This window comes from Tasmannia lanceolata, unplaced genomic scaffold, assembly GCF_043159265.1.
Source record: "Tasmannia lanceolata isolate RefF3 unplaced genomic scaffold, GAP_Taslan_0.1 ptg000007l, whole genome shotgun sequence".
Taxonomy (NCBI): Eukaryota; Viridiplantae; Streptophyta; class Magnoliopsida; order Canellales; family Winteraceae; genus Tasmannia; species Tasmannia lanceolata.
In genome coordinates this window covers 5,295,604-5,312,099 of record NW_027518684.1, presented here as the reverse complement: position 1 = coordinate 5,312,099, position 16,496 = coordinate 5,295,604, and the positions used below count along the sequence as shown (strand labels likewise).

Sequence of the window (16,496 nt, the reverse complement as noted above, 5' to 3'; positions counted from 1 at the left end):
CCTCCCCTCTTCTTCAGAAGGGCCAAAAAATAAATATTTCTTCCCAATGCACACATGACCATCAATGTTTGCATACGGTTGGAGGAGAAAACGATCACGAAACCCTGAACTTACCTGGCGTTTTCGGGATTTGCCTTAATTTGGTTTATTACCGGTAGAAGAGTAGATAAGGATTGAATGTTGGGAAAATCCGCCGGACAGTCCGATCCGATCGTGCACAAATTAACGGATAAATCAAGCCACAAGATGAACACCAAGATTTTCCGTGGTTCGGCAAAGCTTATGTCCACGGGCGACAAACACGATCTTCCACTATGAGATAAACAATATACAAGGATTACAATGGATTAATCGCAAACCCGCAACCCTTTCCTTGCTTCTCAAACCCAATACAGTACACAAGAGATAACGCGAGAGATAAACTCGAAAAAGAACCTAAGAGAAAACCCCGAGATGAAAAACCTTTTCTCTCTTTCTCTCTTTTTTCTTCTCTCTCCTTTGGCAGACGACAAACCAAAGACATTTTGCTTCGCCGCAATCCAAGAGAACAGCACTTCTCTTTTTATAGCTTAGTTTTCCCCAAAAGCTAAAAATAGAAATCTCTATTTTTGCCTCTGCCTTCCCACCCAAGCAACCACTGTAGGTGAGAAATAAGGCAACTTTCCCAAACATTAAAGAACAGAAAACAACCCAAAAGGTAAAACAAATACATACATTCGTATCCCTAGAAAGCAGCTTCCCCAAAATGTAAAACAAATACATTCATTTGTATCCCTAGCCCTAAGCCTTGTTGGATATTTTAATCATTTAAAGCTTTTAATGCTTTGGCTTTAAAGCTTTTTCCTTTTGTTTTATGTGAACCAAATTTCAAACGGTTGAAATTTCATCATTACTATGCAATTTTTAAATGCCTTTGAATATTTTAAACTTTTTTTTTTGTCTTTATTTTGCAAACGTTGCGTGCATTACGAGAGATAAAGAGACGTTGAAGAGTGTTAATGTATACACAACAACAGTGTATACAAGACAAACTCTCTCTTTTCCTCTGACATACACACGTTTTCCTCTTCATGAATGTTCTGTTTATTCTATTCTATTCTTGAGTACTGTTTTGAAAGTTTTAATCTTTTCAAAGCTTTGCAAGTTTCTCTTTTAAGTGGACAATTTTATCGGCATCAACCGTTGTTCGCAAGGTCCGAGCCGGTGCGTGCACACCGTCAAATACAAGTATAGTGGTGTTGTATTCTAGAGATAGGTCGCAAGAGAACCCGATTACATACCGCTTGTGGTGGGGGCATTAATCTACCTTAAGGGTAGCATTAATCCGTAACGTGTCTCTACCACTCAATTCTATTCAATTTCTTACATATTTGGTTTGATTCGTGCTTACGTGTTTGTGGTTTACTTACAAGATCATCACCAGTAATTTTGTTCTTTTCATTTTATTTATTTACTATATCACTTGTTTTGTTGAACTAATTTACTAAACCCCAAGATTTTATCCAACAAGCCTTACCAATGCATAGGTTTATTGGAGATGGTGGCCCATCCAACAAAACATGAGGTGTAAAATGGTGCACCCGATAGTGCTATGCATGGGTATAAAATTGTGGCCCCACCTATGCTATGCATGAAGTGTCAAAAAAATCCACACGCATCTTGATCAGATTATTCATAACTCCTCTATGACTGTCAGTATAGAGAGAGAAGAGAGTAGACTTTCATTAAAAAAAACATTAAACTTGAGTTTCTTTTGCCCTTGGATTTCATTTGGGTGGGTTTAGTTAGGGGGGAATGATTTTAGGGATAGAGGGAGAGATTTTTTGGAGGAGAATGTAAAGCGGAGGGTTTTTAAAATTCATTTGAGTTAAAAAAAATGAATGTGAAAGGAAGTGTACGTGGAATAGGGAAAGAGTAGAGATTTTAGGGATAGAGGGAGATATTAGGGGGAGAATGGGAAGGTTTTTTTTCATATGAATTTTAATTAAAATAGTGGGCAATTTTTAGTAACAGTAGAACCATATTTTAAGGGGAAAAGAGTTTTCCAATAAAAGTTTTCTAGGAAAAAAGGAGAATGACACCAGAAAGCATGTTTCTTTCCATTGTCATTTGCTTTCTTTCCAAGAAAAAATTTTCTTGAAAATTCTTTTCTTTATGCCTCATGTTTCGTTTTGATAGGGCGGAGCCCACCATTTTACCCCTCATGTTTTGATGGTGTGGGGCCCATCATTTATCACCCATGCATAGACCCAGAAAGCTCATCTGAGGGGACATACTCCATCTGCCACGTTCAATGCAGATCGGGCTATTGAGATCCACCATGTATTTGATCTTGGATGTCAATGATATGATGACTAGAAGTAGGTAGGGCTGCAACTCGGGTCGGGCTTTGGAGAACCCAACCCTACCCGAGAAATATCTCGGGTCGGGTCGGGTCGGGTTTTTTTTCGGAAAACCCACGATTCCCAAACCCGGCCCTACCCATGATAAATCTCGGGTCGATTCGGGTTTTTTTACGTTGACGCAAATTTTTAAGGAAAATTCTTGTTTGGCAAGGCAACTCAACTCATAGAAGCAGAAATTACACTCACATTACACTTGAATCAAACAATGATGTAATTACACTCACATCACACTTGAATCAAACAATGCTGTAATCAAACAATGTTGTAATTACAATCAAACAATGCTGAATCAAACACTTGAATCAACTCAACTCATTGAAGCAGAAATTACACTCACATACAGTAACAGTGGGTGCGTGGGTTTTCACTTTTAACTTTGGGATAATTTCATTTACATCCCCTCTAGTTTCTGACACATCCACTTCCACCCCTATAGTTTAAAACGTGACAAATACACCCCTGTAGTTTCAATTTGTTTAAGGTTTGCCCCCTCAGCTGAATGTTCGTCCATAGATTGAAGGGTTAGGATGATCCGATGGAGCTGATTTTTTGGGCACACCATATCTATGACAGGACCCATCAAATGAACGCTTTGGATCATCCAAATAATGTGGGCCCCTACCCGAATCCAAACACTACCAAAAAATCATCCAAATAATGTGGGCCCACATTGTTTGGATGATCCAAAGCGTTCATTTGATGGGTCCTGACATAGATAGGGTGTGCTCAAAAAATCAGCTCCATTGGATCATCCTGGCTGCAACTCGAGCTGGGTTTTACCCGACCCGCATCGACCCGACCCGAAAATAGCCTGGGTCGGGTTCAGGTTTCATGGGTTTCGGGTCGAGCCGGGTTTGAAGGGGCCCGACCCGAGTTACATAAGTTACAGTATGTACATTTTTTTCTATTGCTAGTTAATTAAAAGTTAAAAGTGAAAACCCACGCACCCACTGTTACTGTATGTGAGTGTAATTTCTGCTTCTATGAGTTGAGTTGATTCAAGTGTTTGATTCAGCATTGTTTGATTGTAATTACAACATTGTTTAATTACAGCATTGTTTGATTCAAGTGTGATGTGAGTGTAATTACATCATTGATTCAAGTGTAATGTGAGTGTAATTTCTGCTTCTATGAGTTGAGTTGCCTTGCCAAACAAGAATCTTCCTTAAAAAATTGCGTCAACGTGAAAAAACCCGACCCGACCCGAGATTTATCATGGGTAGGGCCGGGTTTGGGAATCGTGGGTTTTCCGGAAAAAAACCCGACCCGACCCGAGATATTTCTCGGGTAGGGTTGGGTTCTCCAAAACCCGACCCGCCCGACCCGAGTTGCAGCCCTAACTAGAAGGGTACCTGTCATCGCTACTCCTTTAATGGCTATAAACATTAGGGACCTGTTTGGCTACCTCATATTTTGTATTTGGATTTGAAACTGAGTTTTGAATACAAAATGAATAGATAAGCCAGCTCATGTTGAGGGAGAAAGAGAGGGAAGGCGGTACTTCCAAATAGAGGGGAGAGGTTGAGGAGCAAAGAGGGCGAAGCAAACTGCTAGATATGTGGATTTCCAATTACTTATTTCCGCAACATATTTTGAAATCTTAATTTTTCCACTAACAGTCGTTGATTTGGAAATCCAAGGATTTGATCCGGATCCAAATCACAATGGAGAGTTTCATTTTGCATCCTAACGTGGCAGCCTACTCTTCCTCCCTCCGTCCCTCGTGACAACAAAATTCGCACCCAATTTTTATACTTTTCTCCAAAATATCAAAATGATTCCACTCCCTACGAAAATGAAACATATACAGTAGAAATTGATTAAGGCAACAACCACTAATAATTTTCTCCCAGTACCTGACATTGTGTATCGAGATCGGCATAAATAAGTTAACGAAGTCTTGGGCTAAGCCGACGTTTCATCTCACCGCCATAGTTTGAATTTTCACAAAGTCTTGGGCTAAGCCAACCTGAGCTTTCGAACCCGACCAGGCCGCTAGCTAGTCCTAGAGAGCTTGGACAGATTGAGATTAACGACTCACAGGGAAGCCCCAATCGAGATCGATATGCTGGCGCAAGGACGAGAAAGACCCAGAGCTCTGAAGAACAACTTCCTCGGCCATAAGCGGCCTGAGAAAGTGGGGCCCATTATGTTAGGGTTTAAAATTCGTCCACCTCACGTGGCCCTGGTCCGACCTTGAAGGACTGATTTTACCAATTATAAAACAAGGACAAGAAAGTCTTTTTGCACCCCCGCTACTAGCAACCCCGTCTGATGATGCCGAAATCCGCGTGGTACGATCTAGCGGTGATAGAGATGGTTCTGCAAGTAAACTGTACTCACAGAAAGTGTGTTAGCGGGCCCAGAGTTGTGGCTTCAGATGACCACTTCGACACTCAAGTCACAAATTGATATCACAGGAAAACTAAAGGGAAGAGATGAATTGCAGAAGTGTTACCAACGAGTGTATATGGAGGAGGATGCGACTGAACTTGGTCTTTTCCAAGTTGCCTACATACCCCTTTTGTGAGGATCAAGTCAGACGTAGTTCCATTTTAAGTGTGAGGGTCTCCTTCTATAGAGAATAGAAACCATATTGATAAGAAACTTATTGTTTTAGGAGTCTTACTTAATTGGTCGACTTCCCCGGGAGATAAGTATATATCTATTTTTTATAGATATCCTATTTCCCTGAACAAGTAAGTTATTCTTAATAGGATTTTCCTGAAGTTACCGTCTTATAGCACATTACCTCTTCGAAGAATGGTTCCCAATTAGAGACATTGCTATATTAAAGGGGAGGATGATATTTTGTTATCTTTCCTTCAAAAGCTAATAAGTCAGTTTCTAGTTATTCGGAAGTGCCACGTGTCATTCATCTACGGTAAGTGCCGATTTTACCTCTAACACTGCCCAAATAGGAAAGTGCCTAAAACGGGACTCTAAGCCCTACATGTCAACAACCCTAAAAGAGCTCAGATAAACCGACTTCCACAAGAAAACTTGAGGATCACTCGGATAAACATGAAAGCCGATTCCATGGGGAAATCGGTCAATTGGAAAGACTCCGTAAGAAAGGCAAGCTTCATAAGCTGCCTAGGACTCCAACTCTATAAAAGGACGCCACACTCAAGGTGTGTGATCTAAGCTCTTATAATTGCACCGTTACTCAGAGGGTCTTCCCTTGTCCAAACTCCAGGTTTAGACGTGCATGATGCGAAGCACATCCACAGCTCTTCAACCTCTAACATTGTGTTCTTTGAGGTAAGGACGTGCATGATGCAAAGCACATCCACAGCTCTTCCTCGCCAGATCAGATTTCGGCACCAAAAAAAAGTATGTTTGGCGGCCTGCCATGAAAACAGGTCATTCAGGGGGGTTGGGCCACTAGTTCAATTGGTAAAGACAATGTTTTTCATCCCTGAGGTCGGAGGTTCAAGAACATAGCCATTTGGTCAAGAACATCCGCCTAGCAAATGAAACTATCATCTTTTATGTTTGGTCTCCATATGTGCACTGAATGATCCGATGGATAGAATTAGGATCTCCCCCTTTAGTAAGATTTTTTAACCTTAGCCATCGACAATGGATCCCAAACTAAGGCTTAGCTCAGTCAATGATTGTCACATCTGAAAAAGCTTCTTTGTGAGGGATTAAAACTAAAAATAAGATGGGTATTATTTTGTAGAACTCAGGTAACGTGAGGACACGTGAAGCCCAAATCCATTACCAAATCAGCAAGCAGTCACTGTAGAGAGAGGTCACTGGAGAGAGAGAGAGAGAGAGAGAGAGAGAGAGAGAGAGAGAGAGAGAGAGAGAGAGAGAGAGATGTTTCTTTTAGGCAGGAGTTTCTTTCTGGCAGGGGCGTAACAGGGATGTTTAAATGTTTTCTGCTTCAGCATCAAGATGTCACACAACCGGGATCGAGCCTCTAGTTCTTCGACCTGGAGGTCAGACGTTCAATCAGATTACCTACCAAAAAAAGAGATGATACAGAGCCTATCCTCTCCACTATTCAGCTGCAAAATCTTTGCATCTTTCGAACAATAGAGGACCAAACCATCCTGAGCAGTAACAAGAACAAGCATCACGGCAAAACAAGCAGCTCTAAACCTCAACCCACTTTTAAGATTACACATTCACTTTTACACAGTAGAGCAATTAAATAGAGTCAGTCCAAACACACATTTCATCCTTCAACGGCAACAAAAAGCAAAATATGTTCCAAATCAAAAAAGTCTACACACTGGGGGCTGCTGTGACGAATACTAATTTCCGGTTTGAAGCATCATTTTGCTTACTTGATGTATTGAGACATCCACTTGAAACCATCACCGTAACCCATCTTGCGGACAATGCTGCACATAAAGACCTCAAGGGGGCGGACATTGGAGTCCGTGAGGGTTACCTTTCCCTTACCTGTGGTGAAGTTGGTAAGGCCTAGGTAGTAGCGGAGCTCCTCCTCTGAGGCCGCATATGGGATGTCAATCTTGTTCCCTAGTATGAGGAATGGGACATTCATTAGCGAGTCATCTGAGAGAAGGGCATCCAGCTCCTTCTTTGATTCCGCAAACCTCTCCTTGTCGAAGGCATCCACTAGGTAAATCACTGCATCTACCTGTAATAATCATAACCCCAAGAACTTAAATAAAAAGATCCCAACTCACGTTGCAAGTACTCAAGGGCGGAGCCAGGAATTTACACTTCTTTTGTGTGTCTGTGTGTCTGTGTGTGTGGGTGGTGGTGTGTGTGTGTGTGGGGGGGGCGCACCCTCACGCTATATCTGGCTCCGCCCCTGTAAGTATTATTGGCCTCTCCCCACTTGGTCATCCAGAGTAAGGATATAAGTCCAAATAAATAAAACCTGAAGAAGTTCATTAAAAAGGACACCCATTCCGTGTGTGTGAGTGTGTGTGTGTGTGTGTGTGAGAGAGAGAGAGAGAGAGAGAGAGAGAGAGAGAGAGAGAGAGATCACACAGCATGACTAATTCAAATTAAATGAATTTTGAGCCCAAAACTGGTAATTGGACTCAAAATTAAATGCAATTATCAATTATGAGTCCAATAGTCAGTTTAGGACTCAGAAATTGATTCTCAATATCCAAAACGACCCGGGCCTAAATATTATTCCCCTCACAAAAGCAAACACCAATACTTGACACTCCGTTGGCAAAAAAAATGGCATCCTTTTCCTAAATATTACTACCGAAAAATTCACATTGGAGGCATGCAAGGGAGAGAACCTACTGAAATCAGACAGAATGTTCCTAAAGCTGCAACCCTGACTATATCATAAATCATGCTTTAAGAAATAAAAATATGGAAGCATCACAAAGATGGTATCAGATGGCAAGTCTAAGTTGATTTAAAAAAAAAACAAGAACACCATAGAAGACCATAGAAGCTCCTCCTTAGGTACATGCATATTAGTCCCCGGAATGATCCCCTAATACTAGTTAAACTCAGTGAATTGAACAAGGACAAGTTGGATGGATCCTATAGAAGGTTGACCAATTTTTGAGTAAGCTTGTTAATCATGGCAATACAATCGTTCATAAGGATTTGACAATGGGAAACAACCACAACATTGCCCCCAAAGCAACCAGACGAGAAGTTGAAGCTAATCAGAAAAAAGCATGCCTGCCTAGCCAAATAGACTCTACTCAGATGGCCAACAATGGGCATGAGAGAAGGCTCATAAAATGTTCACACATCCAAGACAACCAATTCTTAAGAGATATAGGAAGATTAGTTTGATTGTTTGATGGTGTATCAACATTATTGTGAATGAACCAAAACATAGAAGGCAACTACATTAAGAGAGAGAGAGAGAGAGGGTGATGGTTATAAAACTCTAGTTTTCAAAAGCAACCCTGTCATCTGAAACTCCAACATGCCCATACAAATAGGATGGCACCGAAAGCTTACTGCTAAATAGAAGTGCATTCCAAATGCATAAATAACAAAAAAAAAAGGAGTACACATAAAAGAAACAGAGGGTAAACTGGTCTTGCCCCAAAAGCCATGTCAATGCGTCCAAAACACATGGGAAGGGGAGAAAACAATTTCTTTCATTTTTAAATAACAGTGTCGCTTCAGGATTGGGCTTCTAGCTCAACAATCAAAGCTTTGTTCTTCAACCCCGAGGACAGAGGCTCAATCCCAACTTACCCACCAAACAAAACAAACAGTGCCCTGCTATGCAGTCTAGAAGACAATATATGAGCATGATTTAGGTGCTTTTAACAAAATTTCAAAATTGTGTGGTTCTTTCTCTTCAACTCATTTTGAGGCCCCAAGTCCCAACAGGGGCTTAAGATCAATCCCACTGATGCATAGCAGGTCAAAAGGAATGATTTTGAAACCATCATCCTCCTTCAGGTTTGTGAAGCATTTAACCACACAAACCACATGAAGGACAATATATAGAGAGAACTGTTTTATTAAATCAGAAATCAAGGTTACGAAACTCATCCTACATTGAATACCTATATGGGGGCACCCTAATTCACTTTCATGATGTGGATCCAAAGGAGGCACCCTTGCGGCTAGTATTTTCAGCAGCACCCTTCAGTTTAGCCTTCCTCATTTAAAAAGATGTTTACCAGCCGACAACAGCTCATAAAATGACGCATTTATAGAAGACTACAAGGATAAGCTACAAGAGTCGTCATGGCACAAATCACCGGCTCTCTTAAATCTCATCCCATGAATATATCTTGTAAACCTCATGTAATTTTATCCCTTTTGGGAACCTTTACAAATCTATAAATATAAGGGAAAAATACCCAGAGACTCACCTTGAATAGGGAGTAGTCATCTTTCTCTATAAAAAAGTGTCTTCCCTCATGGTACGGTATTAGAGCCTTTTGCAGGCCAAGTATTCCAAATCCCCCATCTTCTCTCTGTTCTCTCCGTCATTGGTTGGTTCCTAGCAGCATAGTCTATTCCGTTTTCGCATCGGTGGTGAGCTCCTCTGCCGCTTCTCCTTCGTTAGCTTCAGGCTTTCCTTCTCCAGTTTTATATCTTCCAGGTTCTCGTTTGTAGAGAAACATGCAGAGACTGCAGCAGGTAAGTTGAGAAATAAAAAGAAATCTGAGCAGTCTTTTCTCGCTTCTCTCTCATTGCTACTTTTCTCTTTCCAAAACCCAACACTCATTAATAGAATCTGTTACTTTTATTCTCCCTTCTCTCTCATTGCTAATTGTCTCTTTACAAAAGTCTACTCCCATTTTTTTTATTGGTAAAAAGCCAACTCCCATTAATAGCCTCTTTTACTTTTATTCTCTCTACCTCGTACAAACATCTTCCCTAAAATCTCTCTCTACCTCTACTTTATCTTTCTCTCATTTTTCCTCCTAGTTAACTTCCTGTACGTTGTTTTCGATGGCCTCCCAACTTGAAAACTCATCCTCAGCTAAATATAATTTCCCCTTTAATACCCACGTTGGTTTCCAACATGCTTACTCAAACTAACTTTCTCCTACGGAAAACCCAAGATGAACCAAACAATGGTCGTCAGGAACCCAATAGAGGTTTTAAATTTTGGTTTCGGTCGTCATGGAAACAGAAACGTTTCGGTTTCGGTTTCGGTTGGAAATTTCGGTGGAAATCCTGTAAAATCAAGGAAACAAAGGAAAACATATGCAAATTTTAAATATGAATCTTCAAGAAAGGCTAGAATAAGCACAAATCCACACATAGAAATCATCATATAAGCAAGACATCAATCCAAAATAGTTTAAAACATCAAACACCTTATGACATGCACTGTCGTGCATGCCAAACAAATTAGTACCTGCCAGATTTCAAGTGTAATTCATATAAATATTTATAAATAATGCATGCACCACATTTTGCATTCACTTCGTATAAATATAAGTAAATAATACATACTAATATAGTAACTTTCAGACTAAACTGTCAGTAATAACTCCACCAGCAAAAGAAAAGATATAACTTGCTATTTAAATGAGCACTCGTTCTCTTCTCCTATTTCATCAAGCCTTCCCCCTGGAACATATCAGCACAATTAGTATACGACTATTACACATACAATTTTGGTTTACGCAATTCAGTCATTTAGGTTTCGGTTTCAGTAGGGATAGAAACATAAACATTTCGGTCATTTCGTGTCGGTTTTGGTAGAAATTTAAAACCATGATCTCATCATGCAACACTTCCAGCAATGTACACTCCACATTCGACTATTGAGTCTTCAACATTGGAAGCCCATTCCTTCGTTGCACATCAGCCATAGTTGGTGGAGTCCTCTTCCATGACACGTCACATGGTCACCCGCTCCCACACAGCTAGGCATTATCAAGCCCAATGCAAAATATTTCTCATCTGATTATGCACTCACAGCTGCTCTCATCTCAACTGCACTAAAGTCTATTAAATCTACCCTCAAACATCCTGGTTGGTGATCAGCTACGAGGGAAGAATTGTCAGCACTTTACCAAAATAATACCTAGAAGTTAGTCCCTCGCAATCCGGACATGAATGTCATAGGATGTAAATGGATCTACTAGAGCAAGCTCAAAGCTGGTGGATCGTTCAAACGACTGAAGGCGTGAATGGTAGCAAAAGAATCTACCCAAGTTTGGCATTGATTTTTTAGAGACCTTTTCTCCAGTTATTAAACTAGCCATGATTCGCATTATTCTCACTATCGCTTTGGCACATCACCGGGACATTCGACAACTCGATTTGAAAAATGTGTTTCATGAGCGATGTAGTTAACCGGTTTATATGGAACAACCTATTGGGCTTCATGAACCGTCTAGGCCCAATGATGTTGGTTGCAACAGGCTTTATACGGACTCCGCCAGGCTCAATGAGCTTGGTTTGACCGATTTAGTAGCTTTCAGCTCTCCACTGGTGTCTTTTGTAGCATTGTTGATTCATCTCTCTTCACATGGCATAGTAAATGCGGGGCTTTGTTTCTTTTTCTTTAAGTCAATGATATAATTTTGACAGGAAATAACCTCATATTTCTCACAAAGTTTATTCACCAGTAAAACAAAGAGTTTGCTATGAAAGAATTGGGGTTTATTTCATCCACTGCTTTCTAGGTGTTAAAGTGCAACAATTCATTGGAGGACTCTTCTTGAATCAATAAAAATATGATCATCACTTACTTGAAAGAGCCATAATGAAGAATTGCAAACCGACCTCTACGCCAATAATGACAAAGTTTCGCAGATCATCCAAGGATTATGATGCCTTCAATGATAGACAATTCTATCACGTATTGTGGGTGGACTTCAATACCTCACATTCACTCGACCAGCTATATCTTACAGCGAAAATTATGTTTGCCAGTTCATGCACAGGCCTGTTATATTTCTCTTTCAACTAGTAAAATGAATTCTTCGCTACGTTCAAAGGCATGCTTACTCATGGGTTCGACTTCTTTCCAACACTCCAATGGTGTTGCATGCTTTCTTTGATGCAGATTGGGCTAGATGTCTCGCCGCTCTACCACTAGATCTTGTACCCATCTTGGAGGTAACTGTATCTATTGGAGTACACAGAAGCAACCCAAAGTAGCTCCATCGAGTGCACAAGTAGAATATCAAGCCCATGCTTCCACAAGCATTGAGCTCATATGGTTATCCTTGATCCTGCATGATGTTGGACTCGATCTCCATCAGCTACCCACACTATTTTGTGATAATATTTCATCTCTTCACATGACAATTAATCTTGTGTTCCATGAACGAACAAAGCACATAGTGATAGATTATTGAATCGAGAAAGATTAGCTCTTGGATATCTTGTCACCAAGTTTGTTTCCTATGCAAAACAAGTGGTCAATATTTTTACCAAACCACTTTCTCGGCGATTATTTGAAAATCTATGCATCAAATTGCACCCTTGGCCTGCACCGTGGCCCATTTTGAGGGGGAGTATAGAATATAAACTACAAGAAACAAAAGATAAGCTACAAGAGTCATCCCTAACTACTCTTAGCTCAAATCTCTGACTCTCTTAAATCTATCTATATCTCATGTAATTGTATCACATCCATCTCTCTTGTAAATCTCATCTTATCTCATGTAATTTTATCCCTTTTGGGATCCTTCACTAATTTATAAATATAAGAGAGAAATAACGAGAGACTGCGCTTGAATAAGGAGTTATCTTTCTCTAAAAACAGTCTGTCTTCAGCAGTAAAATTGTAATGACATGAAAACTCTTCAAAATTGTAAATAAAACATATGAATAAATTACCAAACAATGAATAAAATACAAATCTTAAACCTCCATCCAGCACCACACAAACCATGATAAATAAAATAAATTAAACGCAATATACAGAGGAAATCCCCATATTCCAACGAGTGAAAGGTACATCAAACCGATGAGTACCAAATATTATAACCAATAGAACTCATTGCAAGAACATAACCAAATAAAGAATAAGAACCCTTAGGTACCAAAAAAATCTTGATATTGCAGGAATAGATAAGATTTAATAGCTTTTAAGGAGCAAAAAAAAAAAAAAAAAACTAACCTTGGCATAGTAATCTTTCCAGACTCTACGAGCGATCTGATGCCCTCCCAAGTCAAAGGCTTTAAACCTGATTTTCCCAATACTCAATTCCTCTGACGTCGGATACTGCGTTGGCTGATGTTGAACTAATCTCTAACACAAATCAAACAATAAAATAAGACAAAAAACAAAAACTAATCAAACACAATCATATACGAAAAAATAAAAAAGAAATAAAAAGAGGCACGAAAATCATTGGAAAAAAGGAAATACATGAAAAGATCTAGATCTGAGAACCATAAATAATCAAGAAAACAACAACAAATAAGATTGGAAACAAACCTCATCTTTCAGCATATGAAGCAAAGTCGTCTTTCCAGCATTATCAAGCCCTAGAAACAAAATTTTCGCCTCTTTTTGCCATAAACCTAGTGATGCGAGAACCCCATAGATCCAATCGAGAAGAAACATGATGTCCGACTCAAATCCAAATAAATACTCAAAATCTGACCTAATTTAGGAGAAATTCGGTCGGAAAAACAGCAAATTCCGGCGATCTGAGGTCTATATGGATCATATCTCTCGATCGAGAGGCCGGGAAATTGCAGAAAATAACTGCGACGGAAAAGACAGAGATATGAGAGATCAAACCCTAGAGAGAAAACCCTACAAATGCGAGAAAAATGGGGAATTGAGAATATTGGTCTTTTACAGCTATTTTTAGGGTTATTTATAGTATGACCTGGATTCTTAGCTACCGGCTCGTCCGGTATGGTTTCGGAGGATTGCCCGGTAAGTGTTTAGTTGGCGCCTTGCGGCAGAGAGAGGAACGTGTTGTGTTACCGAGACGTTCAGGTTGTGATTACGTTGTGTAGTGGGAAGGTATGGATGGAGAGATTCGAGATCATTTAGTGGATGTGGTCCGTTTATCGTGAAATATGCGGACAAGATCTTCCCTGAGTTTTCTTACTTAATTGACATTCAAAACAAAGTGCTCTTTCTAGAAATAGAAATGATAAACCATGTGGAGGCGTTGTTTGAATATGTCATAATGGTTTACATTCCACAAGCAAAAGTCTAAGGACTTCATGTTTTAAACAAGTGTACAGTATATGAACATCAAAGGGATTTTGCAAGCCATTGGGGTCGTGGCCACCCCACGTTGACAATTGTTGCGGCTGAAATTTGGACCGGCTCTCGGAAGTAGTCCTCCGTTGATCTGGTTTATGAATCAATATGACCTGCTCTCGCAGAAAATGTATGAGACTCTTCGATGCTTAAGTCAGACGAGAGCAACAGCCATGTGTTCTTGGGCAGTTCAGGAATGTTGCCTTTGGTGGAGTCTCTGATTAGGCAAGATCCTCGGAATCTCAGTTTTCAATTTTATCTCTCACACTCTGAACTAGGGGCTGTGACAGTGCTGCGTGCACACACACCCCAAGCTCACAGGCGTGCAACAGGTATCCTATATAATATTGATCAACCGTACAACTAGTCATGAATAAAAGCATTTCAAAAGCATTATTTCATTTATAAACATGCGTCATGAAAAACATTTAGCAACAGCAAGTTATCAAGATTACCATGAGAAACCATGCCAACATAGTTTAGAAACAACAATAATAACATCATCGAGTTTTCATGACACAGTGTAAAATAACCAACTACCCAATAGTCATAATTATGGTCACCGTCACATCTCGGGTAATGAACAAATTAACTTCCCTATTGGCATTTGGCAAAGGTTGGCGTTCGGTCCAACATAGTCACGGCCAGTTTCCCAAACCCTGTTGGTAGAGGTGTGTCTAGTTCACAGACCATAATAGACGAGGTAAAGTCCATTCTCACAGTCCCACGATGAAGATTAAAGGATCAAAACTTGAAGAAGAAGATCAAGTTGAAGACAAAGTCAAGTTTGAGTGTTGTAGTTTGTAAAATCTAATCCTTTAATGTAATTACACTCAACCGAAGGAATTTCCAGTCGACCACAGGCCAAAATGGCTTTATATATAAAGATCTAGAAACATGTGCTCAGTCAGCCATGGGTTGGTCGGTCGGTCGACCCAACCTAGAGAACTGGCAACGACCAATTCTCCAAGGGTTACTTACTACGTTGAGTTGCTCATTATAATGCTATAATGGCTAGTTTTGGGTTGTTTGCTCCATAAAAATGGTCCTAAGCCTCCTAATCATTCAAGCAACATTCATGAGACATTCTTTGACATATATTTGAGTGAGAATACCCCTTGTCCCGTTATTTGTATATTGTTTGAGGGATTGGACTTAGGAAATCACTTGTAATCCTTTTTGGTGTTGTTTTGAGAACTACAACCAAAAATTAAATCAAGTTGGCTTTTCCCAACTCAACCTGAGGAAATGCCAACCCAACTCGAGCAAAAATTAGGTTGAACTTGTCGGGTTCAGGTTGAGCCCGATCCAAGTTGCACCCCTAGACCCAATGTATCAAAATCTCTGTGTATGAACACACATAATCCCAAAGAAAGGCTTTGATAGGGTTAAAGCACTTTGGAGTTACGAGAGTTTTTACCATAATGAATTTAAGCATGGTGTTGCAAAAGCTGAGTTTCTAGTCATTTTCAAGACCCACATGTACCTTTTCTTTTTAAGTGCACCGTCCCAGGATACTTGATCAAATCAGGCTGAAATTTGACTGTTAGCTCATGCCCGATCACGACTCCACAGTCCAAATCGACTCTGATCACTATTGTTGGCTAGTGTAAAACCTCGGTCTGCTCCATAATGATCATTTGACTATTAGATTGCAACTGATTGCAAACCTGTGGTCTGGATCATTCCTGATCAAAATTCGATCATTGGTATGCAATTGGCTGTGATCCTGCCGTCCAAATCATCCCCGATCGAGAACTGACAATTGCCACCCAATCCCATGCTCCAAATCGCACCCAATCGAGCACTGAGTGTTGGTGCACACTCTAATGCGATCTTGTGGTCCAGATCATAGCTGCTAGCAATCGATCACCAACAGATCACACCGATCAACCAAGATCGTGATCAAGAGATGAGATTCAATCTGGGAAATTTTTAGTGCTCTAATCACTCCTCGCGACGATACAAAGTACAAAGTGCACCAAAAAGCATCGTAGAACAATAACACACTGTCTTATTTGTCTTAGTATTTGCAAAAACCATTTGAATTTTAAAATAAGAGGAAAAAGTGGGGCATACTTATTAACTCCTCTCCCCTTTTCTCAGTATCCATTGTGGGGGTAGGCTTATAGTCTCCCCCCCCCCCCCCCCCCACCCCCCCACATGCACTTTTGAGAAATTATAGGGTGCTCGTGTAGGCGGTATGACGAGCATGCCGCCCTTGATATTTGATCCAACATCAGCATCTTAAAAATTGTGCTGTTGTTGGATCAAATATAAGGGCAGTACCTCCAGCAGGAGCAGGCATGCTCGGGCACCATATAAAAATTATGCACTTCTTCCCTCTCTTCAAAGGATCTTCTTTTCGAAAATAAAAACCCTTTTATTTTCAAAGCCTATTTTCAAATCTCATATTGTAGCTAAGAGACAAGAGAAGAAGCGGACTAGCCATCGTTTTTGAC

The 16,496-nt window shown here is 40.2% G+C and overlaps 1 protein-coding gene across 1 annotated transcript; it reads right to left on the bottom strand.

Moving 5' to 3' along the window:
* Positions 1 to 6,513: 6,513 nt before the first annotated feature.
* Positions 6,514 to 13,614, bottom strand: LOC143881563 (small COPII coat GTPase SAR1A-like). The gene is made up of 3 exons (XM_077384699.1): positions 13,249 to 13,614; positions 12,928 to 13,059; positions 6,514 to 7,023 (listed from the first exon to the last, which is right to left on the bottom strand). Exons 1-3 carry the CDS (start codon positions 13,375 to 13,377, stop codon positions 6,703 to 6,705), a joined length of 582 nt encoding a protein of 193 aa, XP_077240814.1. The 5' UTR covers positions 13,378 to 13,614; the 3' UTR covers positions 6,514 to 6,702.
* Positions 13,615 to 16,496: the final 2,882 nt, after the last annotated feature.